General features: G+C 35.2%; 1 protein-coding gene and 1 pseudogene across 2 annotated transcripts; both read left to right on the forward strand.

Moving 5' to 3' along the window:
• The first annotated feature begins 3,406 nt into the window (after positions 1 to 3,406).
• Positions 3,407 to 6,539, forward strand: LOC107731381 (retinol dehydrogenase 11-like; annotated as a pseudogene).
• Positions 6,540 to 7,009: 470 nt separating this feature from the next.
• On the forward strand, positions 7,010 to 13,684 carry LOC107731364 (vacuolar protein sorting-associated protein 45-like). 2 transcript variants are annotated; one of them, XM_016542428.1, is made up of 15 exons: positions 7,010 to 7,500; positions 7,805 to 7,939; positions 8,236 to 8,296; positions 8,434 to 8,513; positions 8,771 to 8,839; positions 9,228 to 9,365; positions 9,530 to 9,640; positions 9,993 to 10,127; positions 10,315 to 10,428; positions 10,545 to 10,712; positions 11,117 to 11,275; positions 11,396 to 11,503; positions 11,590 to 11,711; positions 11,993 to 12,124; positions 13,445 to 13,684. In XM_016542428.1, exons 1-15 carry the CDS (start codon positions 7,408 to 7,410, stop codon positions 13,524 to 13,526), a joined length of 1,707 nt encoding a protein of 568 aa, XP_016397914.1. In that variant the 5' UTR covers positions 7,010 to 7,407; the 3' UTR covers positions 13,527 to 13,684. The 2 variants fall into 2 exon arrangements, with proteins under 2 accessions (XP_016397914.1, XP_016397918.1); XM_016542432.1 differs by lacking the exon at positions 7,010 to 7,500 and adding an exon at positions 7,520 to 7,678.
• Positions 13,685 to 15,745: the final 2,061 nt, after the last annotated feature.

A 15,745-nucleotide genomic window follows, 5' to 3' on the forward strand; every position in this document is an offset into this window, starting at 1 on the left:
CTTAACTTTTATAAAGAATATCTCTTTGGATTTGAGACTTTAGTCTTTGCAACTTTACAGATCTTCTTTATGCACCAAGAGCTTGTAACACTCCAAAGAGAAAAGAAAAATTGAAATCGCATCATATGACCCCTTTAAAAAAAACGTAATTACCTTTGTTATATATCTGGTCCCTGTTTTCTGTAAAACTCTGGCATGGCTCTAGATCATCTTCATCGCATTGCATGTAAAGGTCTGATTCTGCCATGTTTCTGTAAAGAAAGATTGATGCTTATACAGTGGCATCACTCCTGTCAACAATACTAGTAATGTTTGTGGCTGAACATACAGTATAATAACAATCTATTTGACAGCTATAAAGTGACAATAATAATAATTATCATTATTATTACTAATATTATTATTTAATAAAAAAGCTAGTATGACAATTAATCATTTTGTACAGCTTCTAAATCAACAATAACAAAGCTTGAACAGATATAGGCCTATATTTAAATTTATCATATAAAGTCTGGACGGTGTTACCAGATGTACTATTTTTTGCCAAAATCTGATTTCTTCTGTTTTTCTTATATATCTATCTATCTATATACGATTATAAGTTATTACTACAAAACAGCAAGTGTACTAATGTTGTAGCGAAAAGCAGTGGAAATGTGCCTGTAAATATGAATGATTTTAGTTGTCAGTGCTTATTTTATGGCTTCTCTTCTCAAAGTTAAAAAATAATTTAAATATTTGTTTACTTTCTGTCATACTTTGGCAGAAAGTGTCATGGATCAGCCTCTAAACCGATTTCTTGACTCAGTATCTACATCCTGTCATAATAAACATGAGTCGCTTTAACGCCAAAACAGACGCACGCTCGCGATCCTCCCGTAGAGCTAATGTTAGCCCACCCTGCTAACAGAACTCATGCATGCCCGGCCAATGCGCGTCTTGCGCGACCCCGGCCCGTGCAGCTGTGTACGCATTTACCTGATTGAACAACTGTTAACAACTTCTTTACAAACACCGGCGTGTTGCTTCCAGATATAAGAAGGGAGACTCTTACCTTGTGCACAGTTTTGCATATGTACAAGATAGGATACAAATTTACAGTGCGTTATTTCCTTTAATTCTTCGCGGGCTTTGCCATGATGGAAAAACAATGATCCCTGTTCTGCAGAGGTTTTCCCCTCTATGCTCGCGGTAGGCGAAACATTTAAAAACGTCACTTCCACGAGTGTTTCCCTGCACACTGATTGGCTGCGATATTTGTGAGAAAGGCGGGTTGATCGTGATTATTCATCATTTAATAATAATAATAAAAAAGCAAATACAATAGTTAACGTAAATGCAAGCGAAAAGTCAATGTTACATTACACGCATATGGTGATATGAAAATGTACCTGGGATATCACTTCCTATAATAAACAATGTCGTTTTACAGAAGCTAATTACCATTTACAGTAAATATTATCACTATGCATTATGTTTTAACATTTTGAGACATTTATCGTGCCATCTGCTGCACTGATTTTCTTGTTTTAAAACGGCAATGTTTATCTAAAGTTGCTTTGCAACGATTTGTATCGTGAAAAGCGCTATACAAATAAACTTGAATTGAATTGATTCTTGAAAATTTGCTGTAAAGTTGCTTTGCAACGATTTGTATCGTGAAAAGCGCTATACAAGTAAACTTGAATTGAATTGATTCTTGAAACTTTGCTGTAAAGTTGCTTTGCAACGATTTGTATCGTGAAAAGCTCTATACAAATAAACTTGAATTGAATTTAATCTGCACTAAACAGTATGCACAGCCACTAGCTTAGCCGGCTAAATAGTGTAGTGATCCAAAACCTCCGCTGCCGAGTTAAGGACACAAACTCATGACTCGAACATCGAAAGGAAAACGTCGGCTTTTTTAGTCAATGTATGCCGGTCTCGCGCCATAACCAATGGTTCCCGCATAATCTTTTTCTTCACTCTGCCTTCACTAATTCTAAGATTGCGCCTGAGGTTTAGAATTCAGGAGTGAATTATTGACACAAGATATTAAATGTTTCTATCCAAATATTCTTTGAACGAAACTGCAAGTCTTTCATATTAAAACGAGCATGTTTCTCCAACAATACCAACACCGTTTTGCGATTTTTATAAAACGAATTGGTGTTTTGTTCAATTATTGTTATAACGTTTATAAGCAGTAAACAAAGCCCCTCATGTTTTATAGAGCTGTTCAGTTTATGTTCTTAGAACAGAATTAGCATTTTAGAGCAATGGTTTCCCCTCGAGATTTTCCTATTTTCTTTCCTAGTTTTTTTTTTTAAAGGATGGCGGTTTAAATAAAAAAAACAAACATCTGTTTTGTTCAATAACATAAATTCACACCATAAAACCTTAGGCATGAAGCTGCAGTTTTTCTGAAATATGTGGCAGTTTGTTAGCACTTTGTTTTACAAAGCAGCTTCAAAATTCACATTTATTTGACTGTATTTTATGTTCACAATGTTCTTTGCAGGTTCAATATGGGTCTATGGTTTCTTTAACATCCATGGAATCTTTCCATTGCACAAAAGGTTCTTTATAATGGAAAATGGTTCTTTAGATTATTAAAATGTTCTTCAAACTAAGAAAAAATGTTTTAGGATCTGATCTCTAAAGGTACTTTGGGGAATCCAAAATGTTTTTGTGGCATCCCTGGAAAAAAAAAACACCTTTTGGAATTTAGGACTAAGTGTAGAACAAAATGTGAAAGTCTCTTCTACTAAATTAAACCACAGACCATATTTTGTTCTTTGACATAATCTGTATTGTATAAAGCGCTATATAAATAAAGGTGACTTGAATAAAGGTGACAAATAAAAAAACACTTAAAAAATTAGGAAGATTCAAAGTGAAGGAATACCCAATTATAGCCTCTTTTGCAATAGTCATTGGATAAACTGCAACCTTTTTTTAGCCTGGGTCTCAACCCAGTTTTTTACAAACTTGTTTACAAACTCATATGGTTGTAACAACAGGTTAAGATGTAACAAGAAAGCACATTTTAAAATATATGCAACACAGTCCCTGACTTATTCTTGGCAGGTAATATAATAAAGTCATCAAAATAGTGGCAAACAAATTAATAAGGCAGGTGGGAGGGCCACATGACCCATATACCCCAAAAAGCTTTTTATAGATTAAAAGATCAGGGGCTGTTTTCAAATACCTCAGACTGCACAAATTAAGTCAATTTTAAATCCAAAACACTTTTTAGCATCTAATGAAAAGCTGTTGTGTTACAGTTTTCTGTTTTAAAAGCAGAAATTGTTTGGATAACTGTTTTTGTTATTCACATTTCCTTCTGACCACAAGCCATGGAATCAAACATGATCTTGACTTAATCTTCTTATAAAACCTTAACCCAGCCTTAAATGCAGGGTGCTTAGATGTGTTAGCTGGCACTGAGCTTGACGGTGGCCATGCAGTTGAAACAACAGCTTTTTTAAGCAAAGAAAAGAGTTACTGTACAACAGAAAATGAAATTATAGTAGAGCTGACAGCACATCACAGCGGATGACATGTATCTCTCTATCCAAGTAACTCAACTGTGGGAGGAACTGAAGTCAAATCATCTCACCAAATACGGCACAGTAACTGCGGTCACAGCTATTAGTAAGTTACATAATGTCATTTCTTCTCATTCTAACTTTTGGTGGGCTAAAATAACATTACAGTCAGTTATGAACTAATGCAGTTTCTTCCATAGGTATTGTAGAATATAATAAACAACACAGAGCTATTGTGCTGAAGGTACAATGGTGTGCTCAAATGGTTTTTAATGTAGTTTAAGGGATTTGGTTATTTTTTTGAGGAATCTAATAGAATTCAGACGCTGTGTGATCATGTTTTTTTTCACTACACAGTAATATCAAATCCATTAATATATATATATATATAATTAAATTTATATTAATACTAATTAAGACTTAATAGAAATACACAAAAAATACAAAAATATACAAATATAATTGTATTATATTTCATTATAAAATGAAAACTGAAAATCTAAAAATAAAAACTAATTTAAAGTATTAATAAATACCATAAATAATACGAAAATAACACTGATGCCAATTCGAAATTGGATTTAGTTAGACATTTGTCTGATTTGCAGAGTGTTTACACAGCGATGGTACATATTTACTGCAATGTTTAAAAATAAATTTTTCCAAAATGGCTCTTTGTATCCTGGACCTCATAGATTTGATAAGGGCAATGAGCCAACTCTCCAAAAGTGCTTCCAAGCCAAATCTAAACTAAAAGCACTTTTTCATATTTTCAATATTTTCAATGTGTCAACCACATTTACAACATGTTGAATTCCCTTGGACTTGAATAAAAGAATGTGGCTTATAATAGATCTTCAAAAACAGGTTTGGTTCTGCTGAGAAGATGGATTGCAGGTGGAGTTTGCTGCTGTCGTGTGCGACTGGATGGGAAGACAGTCATCATTACTGGTGCCAACACTGGCATTGGAAAAGAGACAGCATGTGACTTGGCCATGAGAGGTAAACACACTGTTGAAATGTTTTGTCATTTTATCCTTACAACCACTGAAAGGTCTAGATCAGGGGTCTCTAAACTCGGTCCTAGAGGGCCGGTGTCCTGCAGAGTTTAGCTCCAACTTGCCTCAACACATCTGCCTGGAAGTTTCTAGTATGCCTATAGTAAGACCTTGATTTGCTGGTTCGGGTGTGTTTAATTAGGGTTGGAGCTAAACTCTGCAGGACGCCGGCCCTCTAGGACCGAGTTTGGAGACCCCTGGAGATCTACAGGAAATGGCAACATAGTAGTTCGACACTTAGACCTGGCATCTCTGTTCTCCGTTCGGCAATTTGTGCATGAATACACTGCCACTGAGGATCGACTGGATATACTTAGTTATTAACAATGCTGGTAAGACCTTAGACCTCATTATTAGTTAAGCAACAAATCAAACTGTGCTTTAAGCTGTATTGTTACTTATTGCACATTTTGTGTGAATAAACCCATAATTATACTATTAGGAGTGATGATGTGCCCTAAAAGCCTTACAGAGGATGGCTATGAAACCCAGTTTGCTGTCAATCATTTGGGTCATTTCCTCCTGACTGTTCTGCTCCTGGACATGCTGAAGAAGTCTAGTCCTAGTCGAATTCTTAATGTATCCAGTATTGCTCACAAAGGAGGTAAAACCCACCCATTAACATGATCCCCCAAAAGTCTATCCATAAAACTTTTGTTGTGCATGTGATAAACAAAATATGCAGGAAAATATCCATGTTTAATCCAGTCTATCTCAGAAATGGTATGGGATTTTATAGTTTATTTTTTATTTATTTAGACAAAAATAATACAGGATTTTAATATCAGACATTTATTGGTGATCAGCCATGACATGAAAATAATTATTGGCTTATATCAGTATCGTCAATAATTGTAATAATTTTCAGTCATGTTAAATGCTGAAAAGGGAATTTAGCCATCACAACCACATAATGTACATATGGAAATTCATATTAATTTTGAGATCTGCTAAAAATTACAGTATTATTAAATTATTTTTGTAAAGATGTTTTTGTAAAGCATTAGATAACAGCAAAGGTTGCTCATTTGCCCTTTTTTCACAATCTCAGTCTAACAGTGAATAATAACATGGTTATGATTTATTATGCATCTCTACTCAGTCAAATGTAAACATTTTTTCAGATAAACAAGAGACTGACAATATATTTCAGTTCGATGACCTTTCTTGCAGGTAAGATCCACTTTGATGACCTTAACTTCAACAAAGCACCATATGATTCCTTGGTCAGCTACAGGCAGAGCAAACTTGCCAACCTGCTGTTTACTCGTGAATTAGCACAGAGGATTAAAGGTTTGTGCGCTCATCCCCAATTAATCAGCCACGTTCAGACATATAAAAAAAAGCTTAAAAAACATTTTACAAATGATTATTGCATTAGGCTTGTTTATTCATGCTCTGTTTCAAATCAGGGTCTGGTGTAACAGTGTATTCCCTTCACCCTGGAGTAATCCGCACTGAACTGGGACGTTACGTGCAGACGAGCCACCCTCTGCTCAGCACCCTGTTGTCATTACCTGCTCTCTTATTGATGAAAACCCCCAGTCAAGGCGCTCAGACGTCAATCTACTGTGCAGTTACTGAAGGGCTGGAGTCTCACAGTGGCTGCTATTTCAGGTGAGCTGTTATATTCATAAGCCTTCACCATGAGTGTTATGGGTTTGTATTTTAATTTGTCTGAATATTTACCTTTCCTGATGTGTTTATGCTTGACACCGGATGATAATGAAATCTTTTTACAGTGATTGTAAGCTGAAGGAACCAGCTCCTGAAGGTAAAGATGATCTTGCTGCCCTGCGATTGTGGGAAATAAGTGCAAAACTTGTGGGCTACCATGAAGAGAACTGACAACACTCCACCAAGCTCTATTCATAATACCACATGCCTATAGGAATGCTTTGTATGCAGCTATCAACACTCATGATCATCTTTTCCATCTTTGTTGATTTTTTCTCTAATGGAAATCTTTATTTAATTGATTTTATGATTATTGATGATTAGTGGTTAATGGATCAGTACTGTATTCCCTGTCTTGCCCATGACAGTATGAAAGATAGTTGGTCTAATTTTAAAGCTGTTTTGAAGTATCTCATTTGATGATTAATAAAGGTTTCCTAAATAAAATTCAAATAACAAAAATTAATTTTAAAAAGTGTTGTTGACGCTGGTAAAATACTGTGTGTTAACTGTCTGTGGGAGTGAATCGTTCTTCTGAGTCGAATATTTCAGAAGAATTCGTTCATGAATCCGACTGAACTGGTCCGAGCACTGATTCATTCAATGAACCAGTATTATTTAAATACATTTATTAAAAATGACCAGCATTAAACTGGTAATGAAATTGTTAATAAAAGTCAAGTAACCATGCTATAAAACCACAGACTGTAAAAAAAACACATAAACGAATAAATAAACAATAGATGCTGGAAAAATACGAGTGTTCAGTGATGGTTACGCCTTTCTCGCCCTCACCAATATGGCGTTTTATTTACTCCGTTTTACGTAGCAGCCTTAAATTATGGGATATATTTATGCTCTACGACCTGTTCGCAGATCAGTTGAACTAGTTAATTGAACCTGCAGGACTGGCATACCGACTGAATTACAACTGTTCCCAAATCAGACGCGGACCGAACGCTCGCGTACACCGGAAATAGTTGAAAGCGCAGCCAGAGTTGTCTCGCATTGTCAACAGTATTGTGTATACGGGAGTTTACTGATGAAAAGAGTCCTTTATCGTTCGTTAAACAACTTTGAAACGATCTGATCAATTGACTCATTCTCACTGACAATTGGAACATAAATACGACAAAATGAACGTGACTCTGGCTGTCAAGCAGTACATTTCCAAAATGATAGAGAGCAGCGGACCCGGGATGAAGGTGCTGCTGATGGACAAGGAGACGGTAAGTGAATTCAAATTAGAGGACAGTTATATGCTTTTAAAGGTAAGAAAACGCAGATCAGTTCTTATGCCACTGATAGTCTAGTATTGTGTGCAGTGTATGGATTTTGCTGACCTGGTACATGTTATGTGTCTCTTAACCAAATGCAGCTGAACTGAACTCTTCATTTGTTTTTGAAGTATGGCTGTTTCAAAACATCTAATCAGCAGTCTACCTAGACATGTGTTAACTCTGATCTGCCACCAGTGACAGACAGTGATCAAAACATTACTTTCTTGTTCTCTTTTCCTCTGTTCGTTAATAGACCAGTATCGTAAGTGTGGTCTACACACAGTCTGAGATCCTGCAGAAAGAAGTCTACCTTTTTGAGCGCATTGACTCAAAAAACCGGGACAACATGAAGCACCTTAAGGCAATCTGCTTTCTTCGGCCAACCAAGGTAAGTATACATACAGGTGCATCTCAATAAATTAGAATGTTGTGGAAAAGTTCATTTATTTCAGTAATTCGACTCAAATTGTGAAACTCGTGTATTAAATAAATTCAATGCACACAGACTGGTGTGCATTGAATTTATTTAATACACGAGTTTCACAATTTGAGTTGAATTACTGAAATAAATGAACTTTTCCACGACATTCTAATTTATTGAGATGCACCTGTAGATTTAGACTGAGTATTCAAATTTAAGATGATTGAAATTATTTATTCATACTTGAACGTCTCTGGTTTCAGGAGAATGTAGAGCACCTGATTCAAGAGCTTCGTCGGCCCAAGTATAGTGTTTATTTCATCTGTGAGTGCCAGTAATATATCAGAAGACACACTGCATCAGTTTATCTCTCATTCATATGAGTTTGCATATGTGATAATAATGGTGGTGAGACGATGCACGTTTAACCAACTTTAGGACTAATTAATTATTTTGTGCAGATTTCAGTAACGTGATCAGTAAAAGTGAAATAAAGGCTTTGGCTGAGGCAGATGAACAGGAAGTAGTTGCAGAAGTGCAGGTGGGTGAAGTCTTCTTCATAATTGATATATAAATATATTTGTTCAAAATTATTCATAATTCTTCTTATCTACATCTCTGGTCTGTCTCTCCATCTATCCAATCCATAAAAAAATGAATAAATTAAAATCAGTGTTCATATAATGTATCTATCCAATCCATAAAAAAATGAATAAATTAAAATCAGTGTTCATATAATGTTGTCAAACTTTATAAATCTTGTTTCTCGTCAACCAATTAGATTTTGTGTTATTCTAGGAGTTCTATGGAGATTTCATTGCTGTGAACCCTCATCTCTTCTCCCTCAATCTTCAAGGAGTATCCAGGGTAAGAAAGAAATTAGGCTTTTGTCACATTTGAGCAGCCTTAACTCTTTTTATAGGGAACTTAGTGCTTGCCTTTTGTTGCTTTGTGTGGATTGACCTGCATTTAATTATTCCTGTATGAATCATTAAAGCAACTGCATGTATGTCGCAAAAATACACAAAACTTTACATGGTTGCTTATAAATGTATTTTGTCATTATTTGTTAATGATTAAGGTATGTTACAATACTGAACAGAAAACAGGTGGAGATAATTTACGTTAGATAACAAGATCTTAACTAATAGTGCTGCTTGGAATTATTATTATTTTTCTTCATATCTTTACGGCTATCTGACACAGATTTTTTCTGTTTTAGGCTCACTGTGAATTTTTCTCTGCATGTTTATAGGGTCGCAGTTGGGAGCCCAGTGTACTGCCTCGTGTAACTCAGGGTTTGACATCAGTGTTGCTGGCCCTGAAGAAATGCCCCATGATCCGCTACCAGCTCTCTTCTGACATGTCCAAAAGGCTGGCAGAGAGTGTCAAAGTAAGACTTTACTTCTTAATTATATCATAGATCTGTAATGTGCGTTATTAGTAATTTGATTGAATCTATATGTCATTTTTTGATAAAAATGATAACACAGATACAAATGTATGTGTATATATATATATATATATATATGTATGATCTGTTTGTGTTTTCCACAGCAAATCATTACTAAGGAGTATGAACTGTTTGACTTCAGAAAAACAGAAGTACCTCCTCTTCTCCTGATTTTAGACAGAAGTGATGATGCCATTACTCCCCTTCTCAATCAGGTAAGAAACCTGTCTGCTGTCTCAGTCTAAAAAAGTATCTTAGTAATGTTACTTACATCTTAATCTGGTAAAATCTGCATGCAGAATCCTAGACCTGACCACCAGAGGGAGAGGGATGCCATAGTTTTATTCTGGATTATATTAGAAAACTGCTAAAACAGTATGTTTTAGTGTTAAACATTAGTGTTAGACATTAACAGTATGCTTTTTATTCTTTTTCTATACTGAGAGATTTACAGCAGCCAGTGTGTCCTGCTTGCTTTTGCTGAAAACAGTTGTCATACTGCAGCAAAATAAATGTTACATAATGATTGCTGCAAATTCTACATGTGGATGCGTTTGTTTCCTCTAGTGGACATATCAGGCCATGGTTCATGAGCTACTGGGCCTCAATAACAACCGCATAGACCTGTCAAGAGTTCCTGGAATCAGTAAGGACCTACGGGAGGTGGTCTTGTCGGCAGAAAATGATGAGTTTTATGCAAATGTGAGTAGCTTATCGTTCAAAATATTATTGCTAGGTAGATCACATTAAAGAGTAATACATCTTGAAATTACATACTAATTAGATTTTATTTCCAAATAAATACTCCTATTTAAGTAAATACAAGTTAATAATGTAAAAAAAAAAAATTAAAACAAAGAAACACTGTATGTTGTTTTCTCTTAATAAGAACTTGTACCTGAATTTTGGTGAGATTGGAACAAACATCAAGAACCTAATGGAGGATTTCCAGAAGAAAAAGCCCAAGGACAAACAAAAATTAGAGTCCATAACTGACATGAAGGTGAGTGGACCACTGCTGAAGCCAGTTAATATTGTTATTTGTAGGAGTGATCCAGAACTATTATTATTATATTACGAAGTTCTGTTTTTAATCACCATTTTCTGGCCCTTTTGTAGGCATTTGTGGATAATTACCCACAGTTTAAGAAAATGTCAGGCACGGTCTCAAAACATGTAACTGTGGTTGGGGAGCTGTCTCGCCTGGTCAGTGAAAGACAGCTGATGGAGGTGTCAGAGGTGGAGCAGGAGTTGGCCTGCCAGAATGATCATTCCAGTGCACAACAGGTCAGAGTGCAGACATTGATAATAATATGAAATGTTTCTTGAGCACCAGATCAGCATATTGGAATGATTTTTGAAAGATCATGTGACACTGAAGACTGGAGTTATGACTGCTGAAAATAACTACAATTAATTTAGGATTTAAATTACATTTTGAAATATATTGAAATAGAAAAAAATATTTAAATTGTAATAATATTTCATAATATTACTGTTTTTACTGTATTTAATTGCAGCTTTGGTGAGTATAAGTAAGTTCTTTCGAAAATATATATCTAAAAACTTACCAACCCCAAGCTTTTGAAAGGTAGTGAATGTCCATCCACAAAGTTCCTTGTGATTGCCTACAATATTTTAAGATGAGATCTTGCACTGTTGCAAAAGATTACTCGTTCGTCTTTCTGCAGAACCTGAGGCGACTATTGCAGAACCCTCGGCTTTCTGAAATTGATGCTGTGCGGCTGGTGATGCTGTACGCGCTTCGCTATGAGAAACACAGCAGCGGTATTCTGCCCAGCCTTATGGAGGAGCTCAACCGCAAAGGGGTGTTAGAGAGACACCGCAAGGTGAGAGCCATCAGATCTGTCCTGTAGCACAATGACAGATCCAGATGAATCTGATCAAATCTAGTCATTTTATTACTAAAAAGGAAAGTGAGCTCAACTTTGCCTCCATCTGTGCTGCAGATGATACAAACCGTGGTGGAATATGGTGGCAAACGAATCAGAGGAAGTGAACTCATCGCTCCTACAGATGCTGTGGCCATTACCAAACAGTTTTTCAAAGGACTTAAGGTAGATCTTCTGTTTACCAGTGTGTTTTCTTAACATGTCATATTGCTGTAGTCACAAACTCAGAACTTGTTTATGTATTTGAATAGGGAGTTGAGAATGTGTACACACAGCATCAGCCGCTACTACATGACACGCTGGATCAGCTGATCAAGGGTCGTTTGAAGGACAGCCAGTTCCCCTACCTCGGGCCAAGTTCTCTTAGAGACAGGTGACATGAATACATAAGTAGTCTGGCATGCACACTCATGCATTAATGATATATGGCCACACTTACAGACGTTTAATGTGAGCGTTTTGATTTTGCTTTAAAGGTGAAGTGTATGATTTCTATAATAACGGAATGACTGTTTTCAAACATCCTACCTACCAGTTAAATTAGTTTTAAATAGTGTTTAATGTACAATACAGAAACTTTTTGCTTGGATTGAAAAACATGGACTGCAGCAGTTATATAAATGTACTCCTTCACACTCTGTCTCGACTCTTCAGACCTCAAGACATTATTGTCTTTATAATTGGTGGGGCCACTTATGAAGAGGCATTGACTGTTTATAACCTGAACCGCACAATGCCGGGGGTGCGCATCGTACTCGGGGGCACAATCATTCACAACACTAAAAGGTCAGTGTCTTTAAATGCTCTCAACGTAGTCGTCTCTTTTCACCATCTCACCTCTATCCATTTGCCCGCTGGCACACAAGCCTTTATGCCTTATTCAAGAAGGTTCCCGGTTACAGAGTGACATCAGCCCTAGAATGGCATTATGTAAAGAACATACAATTGTGCTGCTCGTATGACTTAACTGAATCATTCATTCTCATTCTGGAGGTTTCACTGGTAATCTAGAATATATGGGTTCTGGTTTCTTAGCACTCTCGCTTCCATTGATTTTGATTTCACTTGGACATTGGATTACTTATTTAATACATTAATTAAATATTTTATATATACACTACTACTTAGAAGTTTTGGGTCAGCAAGATTTGTGTTGAAAGAAATGAATACTTTTGTTCAGCAAGGATGCAATAAATTGATCAAAAGTGACAGTAAAGACTTTGATAATGTTACAGAAGACTTCAAGTAAATGATTTTGATTCATCGAAAAAAATCTACAAAAATATTAAGCAGCACAACTGTTTTCAACATTGATAATAATAAGAAATGTTTCCTGAACACCAAATCAGAATATTAGAATGATTTCTGAGAGTCATGTGACACTGAACACTGGAGTAATGGCTGCTGAAAATTCAGCTTTGTCATCATTTTAAAATATATTCAAATAGAAAGCAGATATTTTAAATTGTAATAATATTTTACAATATTACTGTTTTTACTGTATTTTTATTAAATAAATGCAGCCTTGGTGAGCTCAAGACTTTTTCAAAAACATAAAAAATATTATCATCCCCAGACTTTTATGAATTAATCTAAATTATTTTGTATATTCACATATGATGATGTGTGAAATAAACCCTGTATGCATCTTAATATTTTCAACCAAATAAATGTAGTTTAAGCTAAATTTATTAATAAAGCTTTAACTTATTTCCATCTAATTTAACTACAGCTGTGGCTATTATATGCTATAGCCATTAGATACTGGTTAACTCACTTGACACTTTATAAACTTCCTGAAGCAAAATATTTATTTTCAATGTATGTGGGTAAGCATTTTGCTTTCTATACCAGGTAATGCATCAGTATTTGTGATGTCAAATTGTTCAATCAAAAGTTCCAAACAAGGCTAGAAAAATCAATAAAATCAGTTTGTTTCAAAACTTAGCAAAATTCTAAAACATTTGGGTTTTAGAAAAAAACGTGGTCCACCATATTCTTTATTATTATTCTGTTACCCACAGTGGGTTGTGTAAACCTGACTCTGTCAAATACAGTGCTGACTGTACTCATGTATTATAAGCCACATATGTTCCCCTGATACAGCTTTCTGGAGGAAGTGAGGCTTTCAGTAGGTTCAGGTGGTGACAGAACACAAGGCGGAGGCCGTCAGCTGAGCCGACGTTGAGCTGTTATCAGCATATTAATGTGTGCTTACACTCCCAGTGCTGTCTGTCCTCTGAACCCTAAACTGAGTAAATTTTTCTTCTTTGTTTCTCACCTGACATTCCTTGAGTTAAGAAAATGGTAACATTGCACGATAAGGTTTAATTCATTAACATTAATGAACAATTAATAACAATTTGAACAGCATTTGTTAATGTTAATTCTAATAATGAATTGTTAAAAATGTATCAATATATGTGGAAATTTGCAAACATATATAGAAAACATTAACCTAGATTAAAAAATATTGTAATATTATTCATCTTTTTTAGTTCACGAGACCTAATGTGTTAACTAATGTAAATGATTTGAAACATATTGTAAAGTGTTATCAAAAAAATATACGTAAGCAGAAGTGTTGATGATGTGTGAAACACTGTAAATGTGCATAACTTTTGTGATCGTATGTAAATAATGTTTCAGATGCCCCAAAAATGTTCACAGTGACAGCATTTTGTATTTATTTGCTTGGTGTTGCTGCATTTGATTGTTTCTGGACAGATGACTACTGTATGTTTCAGTAAAAAAAAAAAGTATATATACATATCTTATGAACAAAAATTTTACAGGCTGTTTTGTCTATATATTTAACTTGAGTTACAATAATGTAAATTGGTTGAATCAAAGGTTCCCAACAAGGCTAGAAAAACCAACTAAATCAGTTTGTTTCAAAACAAAGCAAAATTCTAAAACATTTGTCCACCATATTCTTTGTTATTTGTATTCACATCCCTATCCAGCTAAATTAAAAGACATGCTGCAGATATGCAGACATAGATAAACTGTTGTCTTCTCGTTATTAGCTAGAGCTTAATTCAATCGGTGCACAATAACTGTAATATTAATGTCTATCAAAGTCTTTTAACAACTAATATGGCCTTTAATTTATAATTTTTTATGGCAGTTCTTGGTAGACAAATTTAGACACACCACCTTTGAAGAGTCTAAATCGGCTAACATTAAAGTCTTGTATAAAACACCTTTGTTTTTATATCTTGGTGTGTCTTTTTTTCATATGTCCTACTAATTTTTTAGTAGGACATATGAAAAAATGGACAACGTAGTATGTGACAATATTTTATCATGCTCTTCAATAAATGAAAAGAACAATTAGCATCAACTGATTGTTGGAGTTGTTTATCCAATAACCTCAGACCAACACATTTTCATGGTTTTTGTTATCACCAAAGCCTCAGTTCACAGTCTGTAATGCCTCAGATGATTTACTGATGAAACTGTATCAAGTAGGCTGAGTTTAGCCCATTACTTTAACCTCCAGAGCTTAACCCCCCTAGACACATTCAGGTTGCTCCACTGTAACTCCCCTTCCTCCACTCCTCTTCCTCCCTCCTAAATCACATCCATTAATCCCCACCATCAGCCAGAGTACCATCAGACCTGAACGACTTAATAGCTTTACTGCATCAAGCACACAATTTGCTGTGTATGGATAAAGAAAGAAAAAAAATGTTAAAGGTTGCTTATGATGAGTCAGTAAAGGGTCTGGTAGATTTCCAGAGAGATTATATCACACTTGATGTGTTGTACCGAAATTCACATAAATACAGTGGAACAAAAATCAGGTCCAAGATCCATTTGTTATTACAGATTTGGGTAAAATAAATATCTTAAGCTATCCTAGGCAAATGTAGAATGCTTTGTCAACCCGAGGGAAACATTTCTTGCTCTGTTTTAGAATAATGTGGTCAATTTATGTAGACAAAGAAGCTTAGAGCAGTGTAATTATAGTCATGTAGTTTGTTCTTCTGAATATGTGCTTTTTCAGAGCTTGTAGAAGGGAATATCCTAGGAAATTCCCCTATGTGCTTGAGCTACATAAGTTTATGTATTTTGGAAGTTTTATTGTAATTGTTTTTATTAGTAATATTCAGATCTGTGCTCTCATTTGTTGTCATTTTTAACGTTTGCCACAACTGGCACACATTTCTTTTTAGGTTTACTGAAACAACGCTGCTGCATGAGTGTTTAGTAAAGAACTTGTCACACTTTTATTTCAGTGTATCTCTCTCAAGGTAGGTTTATTTTTGAAAGTTAATTTCTTTATAGATGCTTCGACTACAAAAAGACATCGAACATTTCCTATTACCCAGGGGGAAAAAGGCAGCTTATTTTGTGACAACATGCCCCAATAGTATGTTTTCACACTATATGGGGAAAACT

This window comes from Sinocyclocheilus rhinocerous, unplaced genomic scaffold (genome assembly GCF_001515625.1).
Source record: "Sinocyclocheilus rhinocerous isolate Xijiao unplaced genomic scaffold, SAMN03320098_v1.1 scaffold193, whole genome shotgun sequence".
In the NCBI taxonomy this organism is placed as follows: Eukaryota; Metazoa; Chordata; class Actinopteri; order Cypriniformes; family Cyprinidae; genus Sinocyclocheilus; species Sinocyclocheilus rhinocerous.